Source organism: Xylocopa sonorina, chromosome 16 (genome assembly GCF_050948175.1).
Source record: "Xylocopa sonorina isolate GNS202 chromosome 16, iyXylSono1_principal, whole genome shotgun sequence".
Classification (NCBI taxonomy): Eukaryota; Metazoa; Arthropoda; class Insecta; order Hymenoptera; family Apidae; genus Xylocopa; species Xylocopa sonorina.
The window spans coordinates 2,677,687-2,701,314 of NC_135208.1; the positions used below are offsets into that span (position 1 = coordinate 2,677,687).

At 39.5% G+C, this 23,628-nt stretch overlaps 5 protein-coding genes across 5 annotated transcripts; 4 read left to right on the forward strand and 1 right to left on the reverse strand.

Annotated features, from left to right (window-relative positions):
• Positions 1–324: 324 nt before the first annotated feature.
• Positions 325–3,623, forward strand: Atg8a (GABA type A receptor-associated protein autophagy-related 8a). The gene is made up of 3 exons (XM_076907429.1): positions 325–616; positions 2,594–2,791; positions 2,868–3,623. Exons 1-3 carry the CDS (start codon positions 527–529, stop codon positions 2,931–2,933), a joined length of 354 nt encoding a protein of 117 aa, XP_076763544.1. The 5' UTR covers positions 325–526; the 3' UTR covers positions 2,934–3,623.
• A 217-nt stretch (positions 3,624–3,840) lies between these two features.
• Amt (Ammonium transporter) lies at positions 3,841–6,094 on the forward strand. The gene is made up of 11 exons (XM_076907504.1): positions 3,841–3,991; positions 4,055–4,340; positions 4,402–4,559; positions 4,629–4,740; positions 4,819–5,024; positions 5,106–5,237; positions 5,304–5,399; positions 5,460–5,548; positions 5,623–5,712; positions 5,780–5,867; positions 5,934–6,094. The coding sequence occupies exons 1-11, from the start codon at positions 3,841–3,843 to the stop codon at positions 6,092–6,094; spliced, it is 1,569 nt and encodes a 522-aa protein (XP_076763619.1).
• Positions 6,095–6,718: 624 nt separating this feature from the next.
• Positions 6,719–10,719, reverse strand: Orc4 (origin recognition complex subunit 4). The gene is made up of 5 exons (XM_076907563.1): positions 10,504–10,719; positions 10,096–10,422; positions 9,524–10,024; positions 8,376–8,528; positions 6,719–6,880 (listed from the first exon to the last, which is right to left on the reverse strand). The coding sequence occupies exons 1-5, from the start codon at positions 10,717–10,719 to the stop codon at positions 6,719–6,721; spliced, it is 1,359 nt and encodes a 452-aa protein (XP_076763678.1).
• Positions 10,720–11,050: 331 nt separating this feature from the next.
• Positions 11,051–14,424, forward strand: Mdlc (RING finger protein mdlc). The gene is made up of 6 exons (XM_076907505.1): positions 11,051–11,171; positions 11,951–12,024; positions 13,448–13,651; positions 13,721–13,937; positions 13,999–14,191; positions 14,250–14,424. Exons 1-6 carry the CDS (start codon positions 11,060–11,062, stop codon positions 14,422–14,424), a joined length of 975 nt encoding a protein of 324 aa, XP_076763620.1. The 5' UTR covers positions 11,051–11,059.
• Positions 14,425–15,496: 1,072 nt separating this feature from the next.
• Positions 15,497–23,143, forward strand: LOC143430956 (synaptic vesicle glycoprotein 2B). Its single transcript, XM_076907436.1, has 11 exons — positions 15,497–15,578; positions 18,502–18,784; positions 20,842–20,989; positions 21,062–21,242; positions 21,315–21,636; positions 21,705–21,863; positions 21,924–22,012; positions 22,090–22,254; positions 22,321–22,440; positions 22,515–22,898; positions 22,963–23,143. The coding sequence occupies exons 2-11, from the start codon at positions 18,518–18,520 to the stop codon at positions 23,141–23,143; spliced, it is 2,016 nt and encodes a 671-aa protein (XP_076763551.1). The 5' UTR covers positions 15,497–15,578; positions 18,502–18,517.
• Positions 23,144–23,628: the final 485 nt, after the last annotated feature.

Consider the following 23,628-nt stretch of genomic DNA (forward strand, 5'->3'; position numbering starts at 1 on the left):
AAGGCCCCAAAAATGTTCACAACTTTATACGCCCCTGAAAATCCTCGAAATTCGTTCAACTTGGGGCCTCGCACTTACCTTGATACGTCCCTGCATGAAACATCGTAATTTGATACGTTCTTGAAGGCCCCAAAAATATTCGCAACTTCGAACGCCCCTGAAATCCTGAAAATTTGTTCAACTTGGGGCCTCGCACTCACTTAATACATCCCTGCATCGAGCATCGTCCAATCAGTGCCGCGCATATTCGCTGTTTCACAGCGGAAGCGCAGGGGCTACTTTGCGTGCGCGTAGACCGGAAGAGTGGTCCGCGGTGCGCAGAAGCGAACTGACGCACGGCGATTGTTGTGACAGAAGTGGAGGAGAGTATCGTCGTGTCGTCGTATTTTTCCAAGTCCCTTGGGATCGCCGTATGAGTCCTTCGTAGAAGGAAGAAACCGAATCCTCAGCCACGATCCGCGCCATCCACGAGGGGAGCATCTCGATTTGGAGTTTGCACGACGCGTGCAATCGCATCGAGGAAACGATGAAGTTTCACTACAAGGAGAAACACTCGTTCGAGAGGAGGAAGGTCGAGGGTGAAAAGATCCGACGGAAATATCCGGAAAGGGTCCCAGTGAGTATCGAATTAACAAACATCAGATTGCTCAGCTCGATTAAGAAACGTTTAGCGAGTTAGCTGCGAGAGCAACGAGAACGAGGAAGAAATGGTCGACTCATCGCGATTAAGGATCGCAATATAGTTGGTTGCGAGGCAGATTCGATCCGTATCGCAGAGGATTTCGTCGTCTGGAATGAGTCAAGGTCGGCAAACTGCGTCGCGCTTGCCTCGAGGAAGAGAAAAAAAAGGGAAACGATTCCTGCAGCGATTCGATTTCTCGTTTACTGCGAATTTTCTTTGCGCGTCCGTCTCGTGCTGTTGGCTGATACGTCTATCGATCGCGTTCTGCGGCCACAGCCGTAATTTTTCGATCTGCGAACTCGCGAGAAAGAGCTGAACGATCTTTCTCTGTTCTCTCGATTCCAAGGACGATTTAATCGTATCAGCTGATTTCTATTTAATCCACGATATGAGACACTGCTATCTTCTCTTACTTTTAAGACTTAAAATGTACTTAAAAATGTTCTTTTTCATTTCCAATGTAATCTGAAGATTAATTATTCTATTATTCAATTTTTAAATGATAGAGAATGTCTGTTTACAGCTTATTAATTCAACAACGTCAGGTTTAAATACATAGAATTTAATTTAAATCTCTTAGAGAAGAGAATGGTAGTCTCGCGATACTTAAAAATTAGAGAAAGAGCCATTAAGCATTTGTATATAAAATTTTGGGATGTATAAAACTTAAAATATAAATACTAAGATGTTTTAGTATAATTATATTACACGACGAACCTATGGTTCGCTTGCAATTGCTTAATTAGCTGTACAAACTAAAATCGCTTCTCTAAGAAGAAAATTACGAATTACGTTCAGAAAAAATAGTTTTTAGAAGACTTTAGATCTATATAATGTTGTAGAATACATTTAGGAGTCAGCTGACTTCTTTTTAATCCACAAGATAAGTTATTTTACTTAAGGGACTTAAAATGCGATTAAAAATGTTTTTTAATTTTCATTGTAATCTGAGGATTAATTATTCTATTATTCAATTTTTAAATGATAAAGAATGTTTGTTTATATCTTATTAATTCAACAACGTCAGGTTTAAATGCCCTCTAGCCATAGAAATTAATTTAAGTCTCTTAGTAAAAAGAATAACAGCTTAGCGATACTTAAAAATTAGAAAAAGAGCCATTAAATATTTGTATATAAAATTTTGGGATGCGTAAGACCTAAAGCGTAAATTTTAAGACATTTTAGTATAATTATATTGCATGGCGAAGCTCGAGAGACTTAAAATGCGATTAAAAATGTTTTTTAATTTTCATTGTAATCTGAAGATTAATTATTCTATTATTCAATTTTTAAATGATAGAGAATGTTTATCTATATCTTATTAATTCAACAACGTCAGGTTTAAATACCCTCTAGCCATAGAATTTAATTTAAGTCTCTTAGTAAAAAGAATAACAGCTTAGCGATACTTAAAAAATATGAAAAGAGCCATTAAATATTTTTATATAAAATTTTGGGATATATAAGACTTAAAACGTAAATTCTAACACATTTTAATGTAATTATATCGCTTGGCAAAGCTATGGTTTGCTCGCAATTGCTTAATTAGCTACAAAAACTAATATTGCTTCTCTGAGAAGAAAAGTACGAATTACGTTCAGAAAAAATAGTTTTTAAAAGACTTTAGATCTATATAACATTATAGAATACATTTAAGACTAATTTACGAGTTAGAAAATGAAATTACACTCATGAAACAGTGTAAACTCGCAAGCAGAGCTCGTTGTACAATTTACAAAGCTGCGACCGCAATAAACAGAGTAATATAATTAATTTAGAAGCTAGAAAAAGAAACTACATAAGTAAAACTCGCAAGCAGAGCTCGTTATACAATTTATAAAGAGTAGAACCAGCTGCGCTCGCAGAGAATGAAGTAACATAATTATTTCTAAAGACGTATGAATTTTTCAGGTGATCGTAGAGAAGGCTCCAAGAGCGAAGATCAGCGACTTGGACAAACAGAAATATCTAGTACCATCCGACTTGACGGTGGGCCAGTTCTACTTCTTAATCCGTAAGCGAATCCACCTGCGCCCAGAGGATGCCCTCTTCTTCTTCGTGAACAACATTATTCCACCGACAAGTGCAACCATGGGTTCTCTCTATGCGGTAATCAAATATAATAACAAAAACAGCTGTTTTTTGTTTACCGTTGGCTTACGTTGATGCTAATTCTTGTTCGCAGGAACACCACGAGGAGGATTTCTTTCTCTACATAGCGTACAGCGATGAGAATGTATACGGACACTAAGAAAGGAGTAAACGGATTCGAAAGAGGAGACAGCATCCAAACATAAGAGAGCGGACAACAAAAGTTTACCATCTACGATAATGTAGTCCTTTTAGAAAGCTTTTTGGAAGTGTTAACGAAATTATACCTTTAAACTGTCCTGAGTGATGATTCAAATATTCCAGCACCGTACGATTATCAGTTAATTTTGTTTATCGAATCGTTTCGACTCTACTATTCCTTTTCGTCTCTTTAAAAATCATTGTTTGCTCATCGCTGAAGCTTTCAGAGGATCCAAACGAACACGAGACGCATGGATCGTCTCTCTCTTTTTCTCTTCGCTGTGCAGAAAATCTGTTGGTCTCGAAAAGCTGAATTAGAAACCAGACAGGCGACTCTTAATCATTGTGAGGAACGAAGAAGAAGAAAAAAATGGAAAAAAAAAAATATATATATTTACGTGCATTAACGATTTATTTAAGAGGAAAACGCGAATTAACGTTCAGAATCGAGCATTCTGTATAGATATTTTATGTGATAGGGATTTTCCTCTCTCCTTCGTTTAGCTTTTAGTATTATTATTCTTATTCGCATGTGGTTTTAACATTATTCGATCGTAACAGAAAAAAACGAAGACTTTTTGCTGAACACGATGGCGAGGTGAAAATTTGTTGTAACGGCTGGATGTGGGCCAATAAAAAACTATAAAAACACACATGCTGCGGACGTAGTTATTCCCTGAATAAAAAAAGAGAGGCTCGCCTCGATCGCATGAGAGCCTGACTCTTGCTAAATCGAGTCGAAGCAGTGGCTCGTTCATAATTCACATGTTTTCGTCTTCTTCCATCAATCGTTAACATGTTTACCTGCTGACCATACCTTCGTACGCAGTCTAGCAAGCAGTTAGTAGCCAATCGCCTGGCGAAAGATGTCTGAGAACAGCACGCTGAGGAATAATGAGACAGACGTTAGAAACAGCTCGATCGATGAGGCGTACGTTACGTCTACTTACAATCTGAACCAAGAGGACAGCAACTGGATCGTAACGAACTCCTTCATAATCTTCACCATGCAGACGGGTACAAATTGCAGTCGAATGAAATTAAAGGGCGCAGCACACTTTCGTCCCTCTGTTTGCGCAGGTTTCGGAATGCTGGAGTCTGGATGCGTCTCTCTGAAGAACGAAGTCAATATCATGATGAAAAATGTGGTCGATATAGTGCTGGGTGGCTTAACGTACTGGGCGTTTGGGTTCGCCATGAGTTTTGGCACGGACAGGCTCAGAAACTCTTTCATCGGTCTGGGCGAGTTCTTGATAGACCCAGCATTGGATGATCGATTGATGGGACCAAAGTGTGCTGCGTTCTTGTTCCAATTGAGCTTCGCTACCACCTCGACTACCATTGTCAGCGGTGCCATGGCTGAACGGTGACTATGCTCAATGGTTTCGCTGTCCTCTCCTCTATGTAACACCACCATGCAATCGTAGATGTAACTTCAAAGCGTACTGCCTGTTCTCCTTTCTGAACACCATCGTCTACTGCATACCAGCTGGCTGGATGTGGAGCGACCAGGGTTTCCTGAAACGCCTGGGCGCGGTGGACATAGCTGGCTCTGGAGCTGTGCACCTAGTCGGTGGCACTTCTGGTAAAGCGTTAGCTGCATTCGCACCAAATAATACCAGTCGATACCCTAAAAATGCTCCGTTTATGGTAGCTCTTGCCTGCGCCATCGTTTTGGGCCCAAGACTGGGCAGATACGACAACGGACTGGACCCACTGCCACTTGGGAGCCCAGTGAACGCCATCATGGGCCTCTTCGTTCTCTGGTAAACTCAGCGCACCCACAAACTGCGTCAGAAACTAGTGAGATAGACTAATAAGCTACGATGATGGTAAAACGCAAGGTGGGGCTGGCTGGCTTTCAACAGTGGCAGCACGTACGGTGTCAGTGGTCAACGGTGGCAGTACGCAGCCAGAGCAGCAGTCTCTACGATGCTGGCTAGCATGGGAGGAGGACTAATCGGTCTTGGCTTCAGCCTGACCAACTCGAATGGAATCGACATTCTCAGTCAGATAAATGGCATTCTTGGGGCCCTGGTCGCAGTCACAGGTGATCCTCCCTGCAATAATCATTCGACGATGCCCAATCCAGCTGTTGGACCCCCAACGTTGGCTGTACGAAGTCAATCAGGCGGTTGTTTCCTTTTCAGAGCCTGGGAGGCGATAGTTGTTGGAATGATCGGAGCAACCATCACCTGTCTGGCCATGCCAATCCTGGACAGGATGCGAATAGATGATCCTGTGGGGGCCAGCGCAACGCATGGTCCTCGTCCTGCTCGTTTTAAGTCCCACGCAAGCCTATCTTCTAACTCTTGGCCTTTTATTGCAGGCGCAAGTGGAATTTGGGGCATCGTTGCCATTGGCCTCTTCGCAGATGATCCGCAGCCCCTGAACACCACCAGTGGACGAAGAGGACTGTTCAAGGGTGCGTAACGATGACTTTAATTTAGAAAACAGCTTGACGAACCTGTTTTCTTCTCCGCAGGAGGCGGATGGTACTTGTTGGGTGTCCAATGCCTCGCTGTCGTTTGCTTGGCACTCTGGAGCTTTACCGTATCAATTATTCTGTTACTGGTAATGCGTATAAAGTGTAATTCACATCTAACTTCTCATTAACAAATAATTAACAACATAATCCTTCTTTTTAGATGATCGATAAGGTGATACCAATAAGGATGAGCGTCCACGATGAGCTACTCGGTGCAGATCTAGTGGAGCATCGAATAAGACACATGCAGGTCTCCGTTGGAGCTTTCTCTAACTAATCGTAAGCTTAATTAAATTTTTAATTGCTCGTATTTGCAGATCGGAGTGACCAGAGCCATGTCTGCAGTTCGACCGCTGTCCCAAGAGCACGAATTGAAAAATGTGCACCCCGCAGGGATCAATCCTGGTGAGACGCATTCGATTAGAACGGATACACTGCTTCGTTAACTGTAAATGTTCATTTAAACCCCAGGTCACGACTCGTACATAGACAAGTACAGTTTTAAGAACCGTCTGAAGCATGGCAAGCAGTTTCGCAAGGGAAAAATACTGTCGAACAGCCCTCGAACGAACACAATCACTGACGCAGTATCGAACAACAAGAACAAGACCAATTTCGCTTGGATCGATTAATGTATTCTGTAAAAATTCCCTAGAAAATGTATAAATGTTATTCGCATTGGTTCGCACAGCACTGTGGCAACGTACAGTGTTCGCGTATGCTCGTACAGCCTTCTGGTGGATATACGAAGGCTTGCGCAGCTGTGCGAATGAAAATCCTGTTAAAAAGATCACAGATATAGTAAATATATAGTAGCATGGCACATACGTTGCAGTTTTTCTTGTTTTTAAGTTTCAGAAAATAGTTTTAAGGACGTATTGTTGTTCTACGATGGACAACGCTACGCAGTAACTGCCTCAATTTCTTATACGGTATCGTAGAGTAATAGTCTATTTACAATATTCGCTTAATCACTGTAGTTTCTCAGAAAATACTTGGCTTCTTTTCTTTCGTAGTAAGTACGCATGTGTACGATGCCTGATGGGCTACGTGGAGGGTCTGACTGCGTCAGAGGTGAACACATTAGTGTTTGTACCGAATGTAGGAAACGAAAACCCTGCGCTCTTCTCCTTTCGGTGAATAAATAATTGTGAGATGCGAGATGGGGGTCTGACGATGCTGCCTCGTACAGAGAATACTTGTTCGCAAGGGAACCGATGGACTGAGAAGAGAAATAAATGCTTCTGGCCTCAGCGTTACATGTTTATCGCTGCCCACTGAGTGATCTCCGTTGGCAAGCCGGAGTAATTCTTCACAGCCTCCATAATTTGCTGGGACGTCAGCAGAAATTTGTAGTGTTGGTACTCTTTCTCCACTTTTGCATTCGTGCCACCGACTGGCAACAGAAGCTCCAGATTCTGCAAGAATAAAAAGCAGCGCTCTTTACATTTCAAAGTGGCTTAAGTTCATTTATAAATTTTTTTTTTGTTGATCACAGTAAAATGCAAAACTTCTAAATTGATTAAAAATACCCATCAACTATAAAAAATGTTCTGTAAGGTTCTATAAAGATTCTAGATTTATCACCACGTCGATTCAGACCAAGAAAATTGGAAAATTTTGTATTAAAACGACTCTATACGAGGTGCGGTAGTAATTACTAAAATCTCAAATATCTTCTAAACTGTAAGCTTCACAGAAATTTTTGCTGATGAAAAATTGTGCAGTATAAAAAGGGACCATCTATTGGCAGAAATAGTTTTTTTTTAAGTGAAGGCATGTTGGATATTTTAAGGTCACCTTCATTTTTTTAAATGTAATGAAACATTTAATGACACTAATCTCATTATATTAATAAAATATTTATTCCAGTAGACTATTAAAATGCTCTTTGAGCATTGTTTATTCACACTGAAGTGAAAATATTATGCATATTTACTGCATAATGTTTAAAATACGTTTTTTTCATTTACTACCAAAACAATAAGTATTATCGCCTTTATCTGCTTTCTGTGACCTTCAAAGGCTTCATGTTACAGATCGTTGAACTCGTTTTAAAATGCTCTATCGTATCACAGAAGAAAAAGCATACCAATCCATTTGAAAAAATGAAGGTGACCTTCAAATATCCGCTATACCTCCACTTAGAAAAAAACTGTTTCTGCCAATTGATGGGCCCTTTTATACTGTACAATTTTGTATCAGCAAAAATTTCTGTGAAACTTATAGTTTCGAAGATATCTGAGATGTTAATAGTCACAGCCGCACCCTGTATAAAAACGTAAAATTAATTAAAATAGCGAAATATGCGGGACATTATGGACTTATTAACTATATTAGACTAATAGATAAATAAACAATAAATTTTTATACAATTTATGCAGTTAAAAAGCTTCAAGAACTGCAGAAATTGTATTTTTTTAAGTATTCTAAGTTTTTTCACATTTGAAGCATTTTAGATTGTGTCGAATGGAGTTTGCTTCTTTAAAATTTTTTAATTAATTCAATTGTTAATTTTTAAAGTAGCTCAACTCCATTTTTAGTCAGAAAATTGCTATTATTCGCTTATTAATTATTATTAGAGAAATATAAAATAAATTTCACATTCGAAGCATTTTAAATTATATCGAATGGAGTTTGCTTCTTTAAAATTTTTTACTGAATTTAATTATTAGTTTTTAAAGCAACTTAAGTCTATTTTTAGTCAGAAAACACCTATTATTAGCTTATTAATTATTATTTTAATAAAAATTGCAAATTTAATTCTTTAGAGCGAATTTAAGCGATATAACACATTAATACGTACATTTTTAATTTTATTCTAACTCTAAAATATCTCAAATTAAGTATAAAAGAACTTAAGTCACTCTCAAAGTAACCAAATAAATAACAAACACAATTCTTCGCTCTTACCTTGATATGTTCGAACGCCTTCATAATCACAGGCTTCTGTACAGTCTGTATAGAAGAATTCTGATTGGCGAACTTGATGTACCGATTGTAAATCACTTCGAAATTGAATGGCTCCCCTTCGTAGATCTCTGTCTCGTGTTTCATTGCTATTATCTGAAATAACAATGATTATTAAACAATATACTCTGCATAAACGAAAGAAGAGCGATTGAATTTAATTTAAATCTCTTAGAAAAAAGAATAACAGCTTAGCGATACTTAAAAACTATGAAAAGAGCCATTAAACATTTTTATATAAAATTTTGGGCTGCGTAAGACTCAAAGCGTGAATTTTAAAACATTTTAGTACAATTATATTGCATAGCGAAGCTCGAGAGACTTAAAATGCAATTAAAAATGCTTTTTAATTTTCATTGTAATCTGAGCAATGAATATTCTATTTTTTTATTGTTAAATGATAGAGAATGTTTATATATAGTTTATTAATTCAACAACGTCAGGTTTAAATACCCTTTGGCCCTAGAATTTAATTTAAATCTGTTAGAAAAAAGAATAACAGCTTAGCGATACTTAAAAAGTATAAAAAGAAGCATTAAATATTTTTATATAAAATTTTTAGATATATAAAACTTAAAGCGTGAATTCTAAGACATTTTAATGTAATTGTATCTCATGGCGAAGCTACGGTTCGCTCACAATTGCTTAATTAGCTACAGAAGCTAAAATTGCTTCTCCGTAATGAAAGCTATGAGTCGCATAAAGAAAAACTAGTTTTTAAAGGACTTTAGACTTGCATAAAATTGTAGAATACATTTAAAAGTCATTTACGAGTTAGAAAAATTAATTACACTCGTAAAACAGTGTAAACTCGCAAGCAGAGCTCGTTGTACAATTTACAAAGCTGCGAGCGCAGTAAACGGAGTAACACAATTAATTTACAAGCTAGAAAAAGAAACTACACGAGTAAAACTCGCAAGCAGAGCTCGTTGCACAATTTATAAAGAGTAGAACCAGCTGCGAGCTCAGTAAACGGAGTAACACAATTAATTTACAAGCTAGAAAAAGAAACTGTACGAATAAAACTCGCAAGCAGAGCTCGTTGCACAATTTATGAAGAGTAGAACCAGCTGCGAGCTACGCAGACTCACCAAACACATCTCCAAGACGGACAACCCTTCGAGCATCAGCACTTTGTCATCCTGCGAGAACATCTTGCTCGCCTCAACGAAGTCGTTCACCTCCAGCCACTGATGGTTCTCCGCCAGGGTGGAAACAGCAACCGCCAGGAAGTTTCTGAAGCTCCTTTCGCTGACGTCAACCTGATACATCCTCTTCAGCAAATTGACCATAGTCGCATTGCTGGTTAAGCTTCTGACGTACTCGTTCCAGACTGAACCGAACTGAGGATCAATATTGCAGTCGTCGTACTGTTCTTCTATTCTGTTCACATTCTCATCGTCCGGAAGGCTGAGCAGATGCTGGAACAGCTCCAGGCGATCATCGAAAGCTGACTTCGGAAGCTCTGAGCTGGACGATGTGTCTCCGGGGAACAGAAATATCTGGCGATGGGAGAATCTCGACTTCACCCTCTTCTCCAGCAGTTCTATCACGTCCAATCTGCAAGTCATGCCTATCACACATATCGGAGCCTGCGAACAAGAGTCTGCTTGAGAAATACACTCATCGGAAGCGGTTCGAGAGCCTCGAATCGAAGCTTTACCTGCGCAGACTGAGCCACGTCGAATAAATTGTACAGCAGAGTCTGATTGTGGTGCTCGCAGAACAAATCGAACTCGTCTAAGATGAAGATCACTGGCTTCGAGCGCTTCTTGTCGCCAGACTTCAAACAATCCAGCAGAAAGCTCAGGTTCTCAGCGAACGTGCCGAAAACCTTGTCTCCGACCACGTTCTCAAGCTGCATCTGGCGAGTGGCGTCTTTCAGGGCCAGTCGATCGTCCGTGTGGACCAGACCGTGAAGATTGACTATCAACGCGTTCTCCTTGAAGTTCTTCGACGTCGATAACTCCTTCAGAACGCTGTTCATCAACTGGAAGATTGAAAATGGGTATAAAGGCTGCGCAAAGGTGTGCGAAGACTCGCAGACTGCAACGAATGGTCCAAATCACACCGTAGTCTTCCCGCTGCCCCTCGGTCCAATCAATAATGCGGAATTGCTCTCGCCTGTGTCCACCGTCCTCTTCAACAGCTCCAATACGTGCAGCCTCTCCTTAACGTGGTGTCTGAACTTTGTTTCAGGGCACATAATCCTGCGCTTCAGATACTTTCTGGTTAACAGTATCATGTTGTCCTGGAAATCGATTGCCATGCTCTTTTTCTTGTTCATAGTAGCAATCTGAAATAGTTTGGAGGTTAGCTATCGAAATTCTGGTAAAAATCGCTCGAACGAGCGTGCACGGTCGCGATTCGACTCACGTTTACGTTTTCCAGTCTCGTGCGATGCGACAGCGTCCTCGAAAGAGCGAGAGAGACGGATCAGTGAAACATAACCTGAAAGTTTTTCGCAAAATCGATCAGAATGTCGTCGAAACGCACTCAGTTGGTAAATTAACTCGCTAGAAGGGTTTTATGATGATGAATTGGGTGAATTGTGGGTAGTTGTTGAAATTGAGGTTACGAAGTTAGGTTAGGTCGAGTTGTCACGGAAGATTGTTTACAAATCGAAGATGGAAGACGCAGAAGCCAAAACGGAGAAGAAGAATTGCACGTTTCTGTTTAAACGAAGGAAAATACGGAACTCTGCGACCAGGAAGCGGCGAACGACCAACGAAGGAAATGGTGAACGCGTTTAACCTAATTTCTCTGGTCTTTTTCTGCAGCAAATCCTAATTTTATTATGTAAACTCGATTAGAGATTTTTTGCAGGTTATGTGAATAATTGTTCGATAAATAATTTGTTTCTCATTGTAAAACGAGGTTAAAATTTGTAAGAAAAGAAATATATTGCTAATTTCCCTGATATTTTTAATGATAAATCGTAATTTTATTTTGTAAACTCGATTTGAAATTTTTTGTAGGTTATGTGAATAATTGCTCAATAAAAAGTTTGTTTTTAATTATAAAACGAAATTAAAATCTGTAAGAAACGAAATATATTACAAATATTGCTAATTTCTCTGATTTTTTCTACAAAAAATCGTAATTTTATTATGTAAACTCGATTAGAGGTTTTTTTTTGAGGTTATGCAAGTAACTTTTGAACAAAAACTTTGTTTTTTATTATAAAATGAGGTTAGAATCTATAAAAAACGAAATACATTACAAATATTGCTAATTTCTCTGATATTTTCCACAGAAAATCGTAATTTTATTGTATAAACTCAATTTGAGTTTTTTTTGTGAGGTTATGTGAGTAACTTTTGAATAAAAACTTTGTTTTTTATTATAAAACGAGGTTAGAATCTGTAAGAAACGAAATATATTACAAATATTGCTAATTTTTCTGATTTCTTTTAATGGTAAATTGTAATTGCATTGTGTAAAATTGAGTAGAGTTTTTTTGTAGGTTATGTGCGTTGTATGTAAATATTGATGAGGGTGTGTTGTTTTGTAAACAGAGAGCAGCGATGATGAGACAGCTGTTGTTAAGAAGGAGAAGAAGATGGTGGATAATAATCCGTTGAAACAGAGCGTGAGTATCTTGCGAAGGTATAGAATACCGTACTATAGGTATTGAATGGATTATGTTGTTTGTATGGTTTTTGATTCTAACAGATTTTGGTTGTACGATATTAATTCTAACAGATTTTGTTCGTATGGTTTTTGATTGTAACGGATTTTGGTTGTACGTTATCGATTCTAACAGATTTTGTTTGTACGTTAACGATTCTAATTGTATGTTAACGATTGTAACAGATTTTGATTGTACGATATTAATTCTAATGGATTTTGGTTGTACGTTTTTCATTGTAACGGATTTTAGTTGTGTGTTATCGATTGTAAGAGATTTTGCTTATATGTTATCGATTCTATTTGTATGTTAACGATTCTATTTCTGTGTTATCGATTCTAACAGATTTTGTTTGTAGAAATCCTATGGCTACTGTGGACATTGAGGCGCAGCTGTTGTAACGTACGATAGGAGTTTGGTAATTTCAATCATAAGTTTTTTGAAAAGCTTATGGTATCTAAAGAGCAAACTTTGCGAGAGACTACAGTATTAACGGAGCAAGGTTTTTCAGAGTCTACAGTATTAAAGGTGCAAGCTTTCTGAAAGCTTACAGTATTCTAAGTGCAAATTTTCCAAGAGCTTATGGCATTCTAAGCACAAACTTTCCAAGAGTCTGCAATATTAAAGGAGCAAGCTTTCAGAAAGCCTACAGTATTACAAGTGCAAGCTTCCTGAGAGCTTGAAACATCCTAAGCGTTAACTTTCCAAGAGCTTAGAGTCTTTTAAGCACAAACTTAGCAAGAGTTTACACTATTCCAAGCATAAACTTTCCAAAAACTTATAGCATCCTAAGTTCTAACTTTCTAACAGCCTACAATATTGCAAGCGTAAGCTTTCTGAGAGCTTACAGTATTCTAAGCGCAGACTTTCCAAGAATTTACAGAATTAGAGGAGCTTTCAGAGAGCCTGCAATATTAAAGGACCAAGTTTTCAGAGAACTCAAAGTATTGTAAGCTCAAACTTTCCAAAAACCTGCAATATTACAAACGCAAGCTTTTTAAAAGCTAACAGTATCCTAAACGCAAATCTTTCAAGATCTTATAGCATCCTGAACGCAAATTTTCCAAGATCTCATAGTATCCTAAGCGCAAACTTTGCAAGAGCTTATAACATCCTAAACGTAAACTTTGCAAGAGCCTCCGTAAGCTCTTAAGCACAATCTTTCCAAGAGCTTTTAGTATTCTAAGTTCTAACTTTCCAAGAATCTGCAATATTACAAGCGCAAGCTTTCCAAGAGCTGACGGTATCCCAAATTCAAGCTTTCTAGAGCCTACAACATAAAAATCTCAACGCTTCCAATCTCGAACAGTAGCCAAAGGATACCCAAACCCATAGCGATCACCAAAAACCCAAAAGTCATTTCATTAAACGCAGTGTTTTGCAGACGAACACAAGAAGATTGAAGCAGCGAAAGGAGTCAGACGATGACACCAGCGAGGAAGAATCCGTCACAGTGTCCTACAAGAGCACCAGGACACCCATGCCAGCCGGTCCAAGCGATCAAGGCGCAACAGCTATCTTAGAAACAGAGACAGAGAAGGACAAAGACGCTCAGGCTCTATTCGAGAAGGCTCAGAAGATAAACGAAGTACTTATCAATCAGAAAATTGTTCATCGATCAATAAAACAGTATTTCAGAGACTGTTCTACGTTTCAGGAACTCGAAGGAAAGGAAGACGACAAGATTTACAGAGGCATGAACAATTACGTTCAATATTACAAGAAAAAGGACACGGCAGCTGGCAACGCTTCCAGTGGGATGGTTCGAAAGGGACCAATCAGGGCACCGGCTAATCTCAGAGCCACTGTTCGATGGGATTATCAACCGGACATATGCAAAGACTACAAAGAAACAGGCTTCTGTGGCTTCGGAGGTCAGCAAAATCAAAACTTGCTCTCTTTGCGCTCTCTAAAATCATTTTTTTTTACTTTCAGACAGCTGTAAATTCCTGCACGATCGTTCAGACTACAAATTGGGCTGGCAATTGGAGAGAGAAGCAGCCACAGGCGAGTACAACAACAGTGGAGACGAGGACGACAAGAAATACGAGATCGACAGCGACGAGGACGCTTTGCCATTCAAATGTTTCATCTGCAGGAACAGTTTCACTGATCCTGTGGTGACGAAGTACGCATAGACTCGTTCTAAAGTCTAATCAGCTCTCTCTGACTGTTATTCGTTCCAGATGCAAGCATTATTTCTGCGAGAAATGCGCGTTGGAGCATTACAAGAAGACCACACGATGCTACATCTGCAACGTCCAAACCAACGGCGTTTTTAATCCAGCAAAGGAGCTGATTTCGAGAACGAAGGTGGAGGAGAAGTCGAGGGCAGTCGAGGAAGACCATTCGTCCGATTAATAATAAATTACCATCCGTTTAAGCGTCGCAATGCTGCTTTTTTACTGAACGAACCGCTCGACAGCGACCTGATCCTCGTCCTCTGATCCTTAATTCTTCATCCACGAGTTAATTGCCGGTTTTCTTGGACAGAATGAAAGAACATGGACTCGTCTAAGTGACGAGAGGTAGTATTTGCGTTGATTAGCGCGGGTAGAGGACAGTGGGATAGGTCGACAACCCTGGCTAAACGAGAGGGTCTAGATTTTCGCTTCTACGAGCCGTTCCACAAACACTCGACGGGATGACGTTGAACGAGGGGACGTAGACGCGTTGGTGGTCGGCTATATAGGTCGAAGGTGATGCCAGCGTCTCGTAGTTGTCCACCAGATCGATACGAGGGCGCAGTGTTGTTTGTTTCGCGCGAGTAAAGCGTTCTGGAGGCTGTTTCTGCTTCGCGATCGCGTTTACGACGTTGTACATTGAATATTCGCGTTCCACAGGGTCTGTTTAAGCGTGTGGGAGCAAAAAAAGCTGGGGTAAATAGTTATTTTGTCGTCAGAGAGGCTCGAAAGGCCCTCGCGTCCGCGACTTGCCCTCTCGTCATCGATTTCCAAGCACGCTGCGTGAGGATAATTATGCTGAGGGTAGACAGCGATACAGAAGAGTGCGTTTGACCGTCGACGAGGAGGAATCGCATCGCTGGACTCTGTTTTCGTGATCAAATGTGATGTGAATGGACCAACGTTGCGAACGAGCTCCCTTTGGAACTGACTTGGCCTTTTGTTGTGTTAATAATCGAATAAACTAGCAGAAAACAGTGCTGTTTCGATGACAATCCCTCAGTTAATTAATCGTTGAATATATGAGACTATAAAGTAAATTAATCGAGCCAAGAAGCTATGCTTTGCATCGTCTCGAACGAGCAGCTGTTCTCGACTCCCTTGGGACGATTAAATGCCAAAATAACGCAAGAAGACCAGATTTTTTGTGATAGAATCATCGTACAGTCTCTCAAGAGTCCTCTCTATCGTTTTCTTTGAGAATAACCGAAGAATAATCGACAGATCGTCGATCAACGCTCGAGACTTAACGCAGAGAAGTTATGGGAAGACTCGCTGGCGAGGAGGTCGCGTGGAAGGTGTTACTTCTCGTGGAACTCTTCTATTAACCAGGTAGCATCCTGTGCTTCTTGATAAACACGATACAGAAGGCTGCAGACCTTTTTTTTCAGAAAAAACCAGCTGCTAAACGTCCTCGTTCGATTGGACGAGTTTTGCTGTCTTTAATTACAGTTAATCGTCGATTTAAGCACCAGTTGTCGTGTTGCTGGTTAATTGCATGCGTGGTCGTTGCATGCGCGGGGGGACGTCGTTTTTCTCCGCGAAACAGCGACGCAGGGCGTCGTTGAGCGAAAAGAGAGCCTCGCGAGCGATGCTGTCCATGGAAATTGAACGAGTGCGCGTTGTAACACGTTGTTAATCGGCCACGTGCGGTTTCTGGTCGCCATCGAGCTGTTTCAGACGTTAACTCGGCTGTAATTAAGGAATAGCACTCGTTGAAACGATAATACAAACCCAAACGAGGGACGCAAGCTTCTTTATTTCATTTACTCGAACGTTTACGCAGATTCGTCTCGTTTTATCGCTCTGATACGAGCACTCGTTCATTTCTCGCTGCAATTAGTCCCCAGTGATGATTACAGGCTCTCGAAAAGCCTCATCGATCGTCGAATACGTAAATAAAGTCGTCAGTGCACGTTTAAGACAGAGTTGCTTCTTGTTCGATGGCTGAAAAATTTGTGAGAGCAATTATTAATCGATGTTCGACGATGAGGCTTACAAACGATCGGTTCTATATGCGTTTATGAATGCCTCTGCTGTCTCGATTCCTAGAATCTCTAAAAATAACGCGGTAGTTTCGTGTCGACTCGGTTCGCACGCGGTGGGACACAGATTTTTGGCTTTTATTATTTTTCTCAGACATTATTAAACACTTTGACGCACATTTTTGACTTTAAGATTGCCCTCAGAGAAACATATTTCTTTTTTCAATCATTGAAAGCGAAAATTATCACATTTTGCCACAGTTTTTATAAAAAAAAAACTTTTGACGGCTATAACCGTCATTTGCTCAGCAGATCATTGTTTCTGTCCAGAAGCAAATGACGGCTGTAACCGTCAGAATAATCTTTCGACGGTTATAGCAGTCATTTGTCTCTGAGATACCCAAATGTTCCAAAGCGAAAAAAAGCAACTAATACGCTGTCTGGCGTGCTGTCACTTTTTTTCCAGATGCGTTACTCGATAATCTAACAAGTGCACGCGTTAGAACACTTCGTACTAACGTTGTTCTTTTTTTATTACTTAAAATATACACGTCGGTTATAGCAGTCATTTGTCTCTGAGATACCCAAATGTTCAAAAGCGAAAAAAAACAACTAATACGCTGTCTGGCGTGCTGTCATTTTTTTTGCAGATGCGTTACTCGATAATCTAACAAGTGCACGCGTTACAACACTTCGTACTGACGTTGTTTTTTTTTTATTAATTAAAATACGCACGACGGCTATAGCCGTCATTTGCGTCAGAGTGTTAAAGGAGATCAGAAAGTGAGAATTGGAGGAGAAACTCGAGGAAGAAATATTGTCGAGGGTCGTGGACGTATCGTCGACGATGTTGATGGAACGCTGACACGTGTAGCTGTGTATATTTTATAAACGACGCTATAGATCCTGTCGACGAGCGTGGGCGGTCGTCGCGATCAACTTGTAGGAGTGAATCGATAAATTAACGTGTGCAGCCGCTGATACTGTATCGTCGAGGTGCTGTTGGGCGATTATAGGTGCCTTGAAACGTGCGTGCCTCGATGCATTTTCTTTTTTTTCCTTTTTTTTGCTCTCTCTCTCTGTGACGTTGAAGCGTTGACGTTGCAGCGTGATTACGTAGAATGTGGTTTCTCGAGCGTCTTTGAAGGTAGCTTGATGTTGTCTCGATGTTGTGGATCTGCAAGAAATGAAATATGTTAGAAATGTTGCTGGGTAGTTGTTTAAGAAAGTAGAAGAATTTGAGATAATGAAAATTTGGGGAAGTTTGAGAGGAGTTTTTCTAAAAATCTTAAAACATAAAATTGTATATAGAATATTAAAAATAAATTGAATAGAATATATTGCAAATATTGCTTAAAATCTTAAAATAGAAAATTGTAAATAATATATTGATTAAAGAATTTTTTTTTTTAATTGTAGAATGAAATCAGGATCTGTAAGAAATGAAATATATTGCAAATATTGCTTAAAATCTTAAAACAGAAAATCGTAGATAAAATATTGAATAAAGAATTTTTTTTTAATTGTAGAATGAAGTTAGAGTCTGTAAGAAATGAAATATGTTAAAAATATTGCTGTGTAGTTATTTAAGAATTTATATATCTTTTTTTTTTTTAAGAAAAAAGATCTGTGAAAGTTTGAGAGGGGTCTTCTAAAAATCTTGAACAGAAAATCATGAATGAAATATTGAATAAAAAATTCTTTTTTAATTGTAGAATGATAAGTTAGGATCTGAAGAAATATGAAATATATTGCAAATATTGCTGTGTAGTTATTTAAGAAAATGACAATCTCTAAAAGTATGAGAGAAATCCTCTGAAAATTGAAATTGAAATATTGAAACTTGTTGCAAATTCGAACGAGAATAATTTAGATAAAGAATTTTTTTTCATTACAGAACGCCGTTATTTATCTACGAGAAATGAAATATTGCAAAGTATATTTATTGACCTATATTTTTAAATACCGTGCGATTCTTCTCGAATTGAAGCCTCTTTAAATTGTAAAACTCAGTATCTTCAAAGTCGAGACGAAGGAAATTCAGCTAGCTATTGCCTGATATATCAAAATTATAAAAAAAAAAAAATAAGAAATCGACAATATTGAGATTCCTTTCGCATTGAAGCCTCTTTAAATAATAAAACGCTTTGTGAGCCTCTTAGAACCTCTTAAAATTGTAAAAAACTTGTGTGCGAGTATTTGAAAAGGCGAAACGAATAAAATGAAGCTATAACTATTGTCCACTATAGTAAAATTACACAACGTTGCAGATGGTTTCTGGCAGTGATGCCCTCGTCGTCGGAGGAAAGCCAGTGGCTCGTTGGCAGCGGGGGTGGTCTCGCGTCTTCTGGCGGTGGCACGTCGTCAGGACCTGGAGAACGTACGGTGAACATTAGAGGGGGATTATACACCGAGGAGATGGCTACTCAACCGGCGAACGCGAACACCGCTGGCGCGAACGCGGCCTCCGCCGATTCCGCAGAGCACGACCTGATCGACTCGACCGGCGACGCGACGCTCCTGGCGCAGTTTCACGAGGACGCTATCAAACAGGTTCGTTGACGGTCGTTTTATCCAAAATTCCCTGTAATTTTATTAAACATTTACTCTGAAATTTTATTAAAAATTGACATCGACTTTGTTAAATATTGACTGTGATTTTATTAAATATTGACTGTCTTTATTAAAAATTGACTGTGATTTTATTAAATATTGACTGTAATTATATTAAATATTGACTGTGACTTTACCAAAAATTTGACAACGATTTTGTTAAATACTAACTGTAATTTTATTAAATATTGACTGTCTTTATTAAAAATTTGACAACGATTTTATTAAAAATTGACTGTGAGATTTTATTAAAAATTGACACCGATTTTGTTAAATATTGACTGTGATTTTATTAAGTATTGACTGTCTTTATTAATAATTGACTGTGATTTTACTAAATATTGACTGTGACTTTATCAAAAATTTGACGATTTTGTTAAAAAGTGACTGTGAGATTTTATTAAAAATTGACATCGATTTTGTTAAATATTGACTGTGATTTTATTAAGTATTGACTGTCTTTATTAATAATTGACTGTGAGATTTTATTAAAAATTGACAGTGGTTTTATTTTTAAATTGACAGCAATTTTATTAAAAATCGACTGTGATTTTATTAAAAATCGACTGTGATTTTATTAAAAATTAATTATAAAGTAATAATCTTAAAATAATAGTAATAACCTTACGTTGTTATTATTATTTAGATTTGTCCTGGTGTCCATGCTGAGGCGTAGAAAGTTGGCTCGACTTTGGTTGAGTTCGCACATTTCTTCCATTTTCCTTTTTTTCAGTTGCGTTATTTATATGTCGATACTTTGCTTCGTTGTTTTCTGAAAGAAAAGAACTGTTTAGTGGAAACGATTTGGATAAAAGTTTTACTTACGCTGTGACGCTGCTTGATTTCTTTTGAATCGTCCATTTTGTATCGAAGAATCGAACGGTCGACCTATCTATCTTTTATCGAACAATCGATTTTCGATATATAAAGAACTCGAATTGAACGAAAGAAACGATTTGGATAAAAGTTTTACTTACTCTGTAATTTAATTTGGTTCGTCCATTTTTTATCGACAAATCGAACGATCGATCGATCTATTCTTTATCGAACAATCGATTCTCAATATATAAAGAACTGTCTATCAGAAACAATCCAAAGAAACATTTACTCACCACAACACTATTCAATAATTCAAAACCATCCACATTCAACCAATCAATCAATCGAATCTATTCTTCATCGAACAATCGATCCTACACCCAACATGGCTGCCAAATTCAACAACAAATTACAAAATTCAATCAGCCATTGTATTATATTAACCAACAAACCATCCCAGAGTCACTCGCGCGAATGAAATTTGAATATCGCGACTGCAAATAAAATCGCAATTATCGATATATCGATATATTATCGATTATCGATAATCGATTGTTCGATATATATCGAAGTATCGATAATCGATTGTTCAATATATATCGAAGTATCGATAATCGATTGTTCGATATATATCGAAGCATCGATCATCGATCGATAACTTTCACGAGACTTTCTCTGAGACTTGCAACGACCAATGAGCTCGCGTTGCTTCCAAATCAGCGCTCTGATTGACTGTCGCGACCAGCTCGACGGATCGAAACGAAATTATTGAACTTTTCCGTCCCAGCGAATAACAAAAACATAACCTATAGTAAATGGCGTCCTTTTTAGCCGAGTTATTTCTTTTACAAGTTTGATTACCATTTCACTGCCATTTTAGGTGTTTCCTTCTTCTTCCTTTCTCCGCATGTTCAGCATGGACGAGGTTTTAGACGAGTCGATCGCGAAAACTAAATACGAGTCGCGAGAGATACCCAGCTATTTGAACGATTTTCCAGTAAATATTTTTATCTTCCTCGATCTTCGTTGAGGTTATGTCTGCGAGCATCGATTTAACTCATGCACCATCTAAATCAGCTACAATAAGAATAAACAATAGAGTGATACGAAATATGTGTATATATATCATTAATTATTTGTATAGTTCAATAAACAATCTAATATTAATTATTTCGCAGGCTGGAGTCGGTTACTTCCAAGTGCTGGCCGCTCTGTGTACGGGCTTGAGCCTCGCAGCGGACACCGTAGAGTTCTTTGTAGTACCGTACATCTTACCGAGCGCCGAAGTCGAGCTGTGCATCGAGGACAACGAGAAAGGATGGCTCAGTTAGTTATTTACCACCTTACGTCTCTTTTTCGTGTGTTTACTTAAGAGTAATCGCTCTTCGTTTGTTACAGGCAATATTACTTTAATGGGTCTCGCGTTGGGCGGATTATTCTGGGGCGGTTTAGGGGACAGGATCGGCAGACGCAGGTCGCTGCTATCGGCGATGTCTGTGCACGCTTTGTTCAGTGGCGTTGCTACGTTCATGCCGACGTACGGCACATTTATGACTGCTAGATTTTGCTCTGCGATCGGGTAAGAAATCCTATTTACTCTGTTTACGTAATATGGTTTGGTGTTATTGGTGGATTACGTGTTTCATCACAGAGTAGGAGGATCCTTGCCGCTGGCATTTGCGTATCTAGCTGAATGCTGTCCGAGACTAAGCAGAAGTAGATGGGTCGGTTTGTTAGTAGCAGCCGGGGCGCTTGGTGGTGTCTACGCTGCTCTTTTGGCGTGGGTTGTGGTTCCTACGACCGGTGAGATGGTGGTGCTCGAGAACAAGGAACACTTCAGTGCTTGGCACCGCTTCCTGCTGCTCTGCTGGCTACCTGCGCTGTGCTCTACCGTTGGACTCATTTTTCTACCGGAGAGTCCTAGATATTTGGTGGAAGCTGGCAGAGACGTGGAGGCGATGATGGTTTATCAGGTACTGTTTAACATCCTGTGCTTTCGATCCAGAAATCCTTTCGATTCAAACTAATTGATGTCTTGTAGAGAATATACAAGAAGAACAATGCGCGTAAAGGCGCAACAGGTGCACAGTATCAGCTATCAGAATTAGAGCTTCCAACTAAAAGGCCTCGTGGTTTGGCACCGCCATCTCCTACAAATCACACCAGCGTTCTGGCTGATATAATTTATTCCATTGAAATGGTGAGAGAGTCCATAGAGATGGCTCGAGGGTTGTAATTTAACTTGTTATTGCATTTCTAGTTCTGGAATTCCTTTCTGGAGTTGTTTGTATCGCCCCATTTACGCATCACAGTAGTGCTTATAGTTATTTGGTCAACCGTGTCATTCGGGTATGCATCTCTGTTAAACAAGACAAATTATTGTTCGTTGTGATTTTATATAATGCCATGATTTTAATTAATTGTAGTCTGTACGGCCTTATGGTCTGGTGTCCTGAGTATCTGAAACTTCTGCGCGCCACAGAGTACAAGAACCACACAATACAGATCTGGGGGAAGGAGTACAAAGGCGAAGTGTTTAACGGTTCGCTAGAGAATTGTCAGTACAGAGATTCCACTTTTTTAAACTGCAAGTAAGTGAACGGAGAATAAAAACTAATTAATACTGCGAACCGTGTGTAAGAGCAAGTTTGTTTCAGATTTACAAAAATGGTATTCAGTCATGTAGATTTCGATAATTGCACCTTTCAGTCCGTAGAATTCAGTAGCATAAAATCTAGTAAAACTCACTTCACCTACAGCGTAATCGTAGACTCAAAGTATGTACTCTTAAATTACATTTAACAAGGATTTTCATTGCGCTGAGAGGCTAATTGATGTTTATTCCTGGTAGATTCATAGACACAGACCTGTCCGCCCAGGTATTTACCGGATGCAACCTGACAAATAATACAGAGTTAAGTTTAAGCGGTCCCTGCCCGACTCTGGACTTGGATTACAACATTTACATAGAAGAAGCGTTGCATGGCCATCTAGTTGCTCAATTGACCTTCGTGCCAGCGGCTGCTTTAGCTGGTTTGGCGCTGACAGTGCTCCAACGGCCGAAGATGATCGGCATTTCGTTATTTCTGTCGTCAGTAGCCGCGTTATGTTTGATCCTGGTGGGCACGAACAGCTCAGCGGTGCTGGGCTTCGAGGGTGGCTTCATAGCGGTCTTCGCCATCGCTTGGACCTCGCTCACGTTGGTCACAGTCGAAAGCTTCCCTACTCATTTAAGGTAAGCCTCTCAATTCTTAGAGAAAGCATCTATGTTAACAGTAAAACTGCACTCACGTTTGCAGATGCACAGGTTTTGGTTTCATAGCAGCCACCATAAGGATATGCGGCCTGATAGGAACCACAACTTACAAGACCCTGGTTGGAGCGCCCTTAATCGCGCCTGCATTGTTAACCGCGTTGCCGTTGTTGATAGCCAGCGTCGCGACGTTCAAATTGCCGCACACGCATACAGTTTTCTTATAAGGGACGCAGCAGAAGAGAGGAGGATCGCGAGGCTGTCGTATAAAAGACGTTTTTAATCTACATTTTAACGGGGAGACCGCGCTGACGTTTTTACGATTCGCGACAGGCAGGCACCGTGGGATCGGTTTTTTTTAGGGGAATCAGGACTGTTGCTTCTCGAACAGGCGCTGTGGCACGATCAGCTGATCGCATTACATATCTAGGAGCGTTCTGACGACGAATTTCGATGCACAAAAGCGCACAGAGATCAGAAAGGTCGTCGTTGTAACAGAAGGACCCAGGACGAGAGGTTTAGCGTTTCAGTTACACGAAATTCTTGACAGAAAACTGTCGCAGATGCGCGTACATTTGCGAAGGCAGTCGCCACGGGACGTGTCGATTCCAGTGGACGCTGAACGGATCGCGGATTCGTCGTCCACGACGAGAGATCAGTCTCGAAAGATATGGAATGTTGTTTATAGCGTATAGACGTTTCTTTCTGTTCC